Source organism: Telopea speciosissima, chromosome 4 (genome assembly GCF_018873765.1).
Source record: "Telopea speciosissima isolate NSW1024214 ecotype Mountain lineage chromosome 4, Tspe_v1, whole genome shotgun sequence".
NCBI lineage: Eukaryota > Viridiplantae > Streptophyta > Magnoliopsida > Proteales > Proteaceae > Telopea > Telopea speciosissima.
In genome coordinates, this window is record NC_057919.1 from 31,032,983 (window position 1) to 31,037,914 (window position 4,932).

A 4,932-nucleotide genomic window follows, 5' to 3' on the forward strand; every position below is an offset into this window, starting at 1 on the left:
TTTGTTTGTGTTTCGTGGTATTTATTTTAACACAAATCAAAAACATCAGTTGTGACCTTGCATGCATTTTCCTAGAAGGAAGGAATTGAAGTGTTGCAATCTTACAAGTACATCAGCTGTGACCTTGCATGCATTTTCCTAAAAGGAATTGAACTTGTTGGTATGCAGAAGCATTGCAATCTTACTGACTGTAGGGACCTCAAATACCATGATTAATTGAACATGCAGCAAATAACAGTATTGACAATGAATAACAATGATAACAATTAATCAAATTTGTTATCAAAGACTTTTGAGCATATTTGTTACACGACAAACTAGTCTAGCATTTCCATGGCCTTTATTAATTGTACAACTTGGTTTAATTTTCCTTGAGAGGCTTCAAATCTGTTAGAACTATTCAAAGTCCACCAAGTTGACTTATTAAATATATATTTCTGAGATGTCGGAAGCACGTTCTTTGGTTCGTTAGAATTCAAAATTTCTTCCTCTAGCAGTACTCTATCAAATTCTTATTCTTTCCTTGTACTGGTTTCTTCTTATTGTCACTATACAAGGGAACTGTATTGCTTAATTACCTTAAGAGGTTAGAGATGAAGTACTCAGTCCAAGTTCTTTTGCCTTTCATCTTAATATTCTCTCTTAGCAAATTTGGTGTGGCTCAAAATACAACCATACCATTCAATGTTGGGGTGGTTCTTAATTTCAATAAACTGATTGGGAGAATTGGGTTGAGCTGCATCTCCATGGCTTTGTCTGATTTCTATGGCACTCACAGTTTCTACAAAACAAGACTGGTTGTCCACACCAGGGATTCCAAGAACAGTGTGGTCCATGCTGCTTCTATGGGTAACTAACATCTCTTTCTCTTTCCTCCTCTACTAGTTGCCTTTGTATTTTTAGCCTATAAACATAGATCCTTTCCTTGTCTTGTATTGTGATTGAAGTTCTTTATTGATGTAGCTCTTGACCTACTAAAGAACATAGAAGTACAAGCAATTATTGGGCCAGAAACATCATCACAAGCCGATTTTGTGATTGATCTTGGAGACCAAGCTCAAGTGCCCATTATCTCTTTCTCTGCAACAAGTCCATCTCTTTCTTCAGCTCAAACTCCTTATTTTGTCAGGGCTTCCCTTAGTGACTCCTCTCAGGTAAAAGCAATTGCTTCCATTGTCCAAGCCTTCAGATGGAAGGAAGTTGTACTGATATATGAGAATACTGATTATGGTAATGGAATTGTACCTTATTTGGTTGATGCATTTGCCGCAATTGATACTCGTGTTCCCTATAGAAGTGTCCTGTCTCCTTTAGCCACCGATGATCGAATTCTCTCAGAGCTCTACAAGTTGATGACAATGCAAACTAGAGTATTTGTTGTTCATATGTCATACTCCCTCGCCGCTCGTTTCTTTGTTAAAGCAAAGGATGTTGGAATGATGAATGAAGGATATGCCTGGATTATCACAAATGGGCTATCTACTCAATTGAATTCCATGGATCCCTCAATTGTTCATTCTATGGAAGGTGTACTTGGTGTTGAGCCTTATGTGCCCATGTCTGATAAACTTAAGAATTTTAACATCAGTTGGACGCAGAAATTCCACAAGGAAAACCCTGATATGGAAAGAGCTACCCTCAATACTTTTGGACTGTGGGCATATGATACTGTTTGGGCACTAGCAATGGCAGCTGAGAAAGTTGGGGCAGAGAATATCCACTTCCAGCACCCACAAGTTATTGATGGACTATCAGACCTTTCAACTCTTGGAATCTCTACAATAGGTCCTAAACTTCTCCAGACAATCTTGGAGACAAAATTTACAGGCTTAAGTGGAGAATTTAGCCTTGTTGATGGACAGCTACAATCATCGGTATTCCGATTAGTCAATGTAATAGGTGGTGGAGGAAGGGAGATTGGGTTCTGGACCCCAAGAAATGGAATTTTACGCGAATTGAATGCAGCTGATACAAAATTTTATTCGTCTTTGAATTTCAATCTCGGTGCTGTCGTATGGCCAGGAAATTCTACTACTATGCCTAAGGGTTGGGTAATCCCTACAAATGGGAAGAAATTGAAGATTGGAGTACCTGTGAAGGAAGGATTTACTGAATTTGTGAAGGTAGCAAAAGATCCTACTACAAATGCCTCAATTGTCACTGGGTACTGCATTGATGTTTTTAATGCTGTAATTGGGGAACTTCCATATGCTCTTCCTCATGAGTTTATTCCATTCATGAATTCTGATGATACAAGTGCCGGGACATACAATGATTTGATCTACCAAGTATATATCCAAGTAAGTTTAGCTTTGTATTTTGACAATTAGTTGTAGTCCTTTTCTGTTCAACTATGCTCTTCCTTATGGTGCATTATTATTGTTTTATGACAGAAATATGATGCAGTGGTTGGTGATATAACTATCAGAGCCAATCGGTCCATCTATGTCGATTTTACAATGCCATTCACACAGTCTGGGGTAACAATGATAGTTCCAATCAAAGAAGATCAGAGGAAGAATCTGTGGGTTTTCTTGAAGCCTTTAAATTGGGATCTATGGTTTACTACTCTGGCTTTCTTCATCTTCACAGGCTTTGTCATCTGGGTTCTCGAACACAGAGTAAACAACGATTTTAGGGGTTCACCTATAAATCAACTTGGAATGCTCTTCTGGTTTGTCTTCTCAACAATGGTTTTTGCACATAGTAAATACTCTTCCTCTTCTCTTGATTTTGATTTGGCAATTTTCTTAACTGAACCAGATCCCTTCTATCCATAAAAAACCCACTTGGTATTAGTGGACTAATACTAATAAAAGTTTATTCAATGGCTACAGAAGAGGTCTTCAGCAACTTGGCGAGGTTCGTTGTTATCATATGGGTTTTTGTTGTGCTCATCCTCACATCAAGTTACACAGCAAGCCTAACTTCCATGCTGACAGTTCAACAGCTTCAACCTACTGTCACAGATGTAAAAGAGCTCATAAGAAATGGGGCTTATGTGGGGTACAAACTAGATTCATTTGTGTTTGAGATGCTAAAGCAAATGAACTTTAATGAATCCAAGATTAGAACCTATGCAAGTGTAGAAGAACTGGATGAAGCTTTATCTAAAGGGAGTGATAATGGTGGTATTGCTGCTGCTTTTGATGAGATCCCTTACATGAAACTCTTTCTTTCAAAGTACTGTGACAAGTACACAATGGTTGGACCTACATATAAGACTGATGGATTCGGCTTCGTAAGTCCTATCTCTCTCTCTCTCTTTTTCCTTCACCCCTCCCATTTTAAGTATTTGTGTGAGTAAATTCTTTTTATTTGTATTTCTTCAGGCTTTTCCAAAAGGTTCCCCTCTGGCATCTGATGTTTCGAGGGCAGTCTTAAATGTAACTGAAGGAGTAAAAATGTCGCAGATTGAGCAAGCATGGTTTGGGCAGGACAATTGTCCAGACCTTAGTACCAAGGTTTCTTCATATAGTCTTACACTAGATAGTTTTGGGGGATTGTTCATCATCACTGGAGCTGCTTCACTGCTAGCCCTCTTCATATTCTTACTTTGTTTCTTTCGTAACTATGACAACATCATTAGATGTGATGATCCTAACACTTCTACACTGAAAAGAATTGCTGAAATGGCAAAAAAATATGATGAGATGGATCCTTCCTCTCATGACTCTAGAGTAACTAAAAATCACAAAGAAAATACAAGAATTGCATCAAGCATTGAAGCTTCACCCATATCTATTGCACCAAGTCCACCTACAAGTCCCTCCCTTATAGACAGGTATTGCAATCCTTTTGGAGAAGAAGACCAAGAGCGTGCATCAACCAGTTCCTTTGGTATGGATGGAAATGTCACTCCCTTGGAAGGTCAAGGGAGTCCATTTAGTACACACCCGAATGTAGATAAGAGGCAAGTTACGGAAATAATTTCAACTGAGATTATTGTTCAAGATGGAGAGAGGCAAAGTGCCCTTGTAATCAATGTCTAATTATGTAAGTGACAGATACATTGATGTAGTGAAGGTTTATACCATGAAACCATGAGCATTGTTATGATTAATTGATTCTCATTGATGAAGTCTCCCTATGGGAGAGTATAAATACAAGTACATGTCCTAGCCGAGAGTTACAAACAGATTAGGAAAGGTATATTACACGTGATATGGTTTCCTAATAGTAGAGGAAGATTACATAAATTACAAATCACTTGAGAGAGGTTTCCTAGTTTGAGATGATCTCAATAATATCCAATACACCCCCTCAAGATGAAGGGCCATAAGAGTGAGATTAGGAGAGTGCTCAAGTAACAAACCATGGGTGCTAGTGTGCTTGAGATAGTGCAAGATACGTTTGACCAATAACCACTGGTACACAGTCGGAGAGTGCATAAACTGACACACCCTGTTAACCGCAAATGCCACATTTAGACATGTGAGTGTAATGTACTGCAGCTCCCCAACAATAGAACAATAACGTTTGGGGTCATCAAAGAGAGCACCCACTGCATCCAAAGAGGGGCAAGTAGTAGCCATAGTAGTCAGAAGAGGCTTGCAATCAGTCATACCGGCACGCTGAAGTAAGTCACGAACATATCATGATTGAGAGAGAAGAAGCCCCTTGGAATGGGAACGGCCTCAATCCCAAGAAAAAATTGTAGGGGACCCAGATCCTTGATAGAGAACTCACTGGCCAGTTGTTGTAACATAGCAGTGACCTGTGAGGTAGTGTTACTAGTAACAATAATATCATCCATAACACATAAATAAGCACATAAATAACCACCGAACCAGACCGATAAAGGAACAAAGAGGGATCGGTCTTGGAGGCTACAAAACCCAAATGAAGCAAATACTGAGAGAGACACTAGAACCATGCCCGTGGGGCCTGCTTGAGACCATATAACGAGCGGTGAAGCTTGCAAACATGCTT

The 4,932-nt window shown here is 39.2% G+C and overlaps 1 protein-coding gene across 1 annotated transcript; it reads left to right on the forward strand.

The window, feature by feature from the left end:
• Positions 1-593: 593 nt before the first annotated feature.
• LOC122659195 (glutamate receptor 2.7-like) lies at positions 594-4,044 on the forward strand. The gene is made up of 5 exons (XM_043854333.1): positions 594-849; positions 964-2,300; positions 2,394-2,706; positions 2,838-3,241; positions 3,333-4,044. The coding sequence occupies exons 1-5, from the start codon at positions 594-596 to the stop codon at positions 3,990-3,992; spliced, it is 2,970 nt and encodes a 989-aa protein (XP_043710268.1). The 3' UTR covers positions 3,993-4,044.
• The last annotated feature ends 888 nt before the right edge of the window (positions 4,045-4,932 follow it).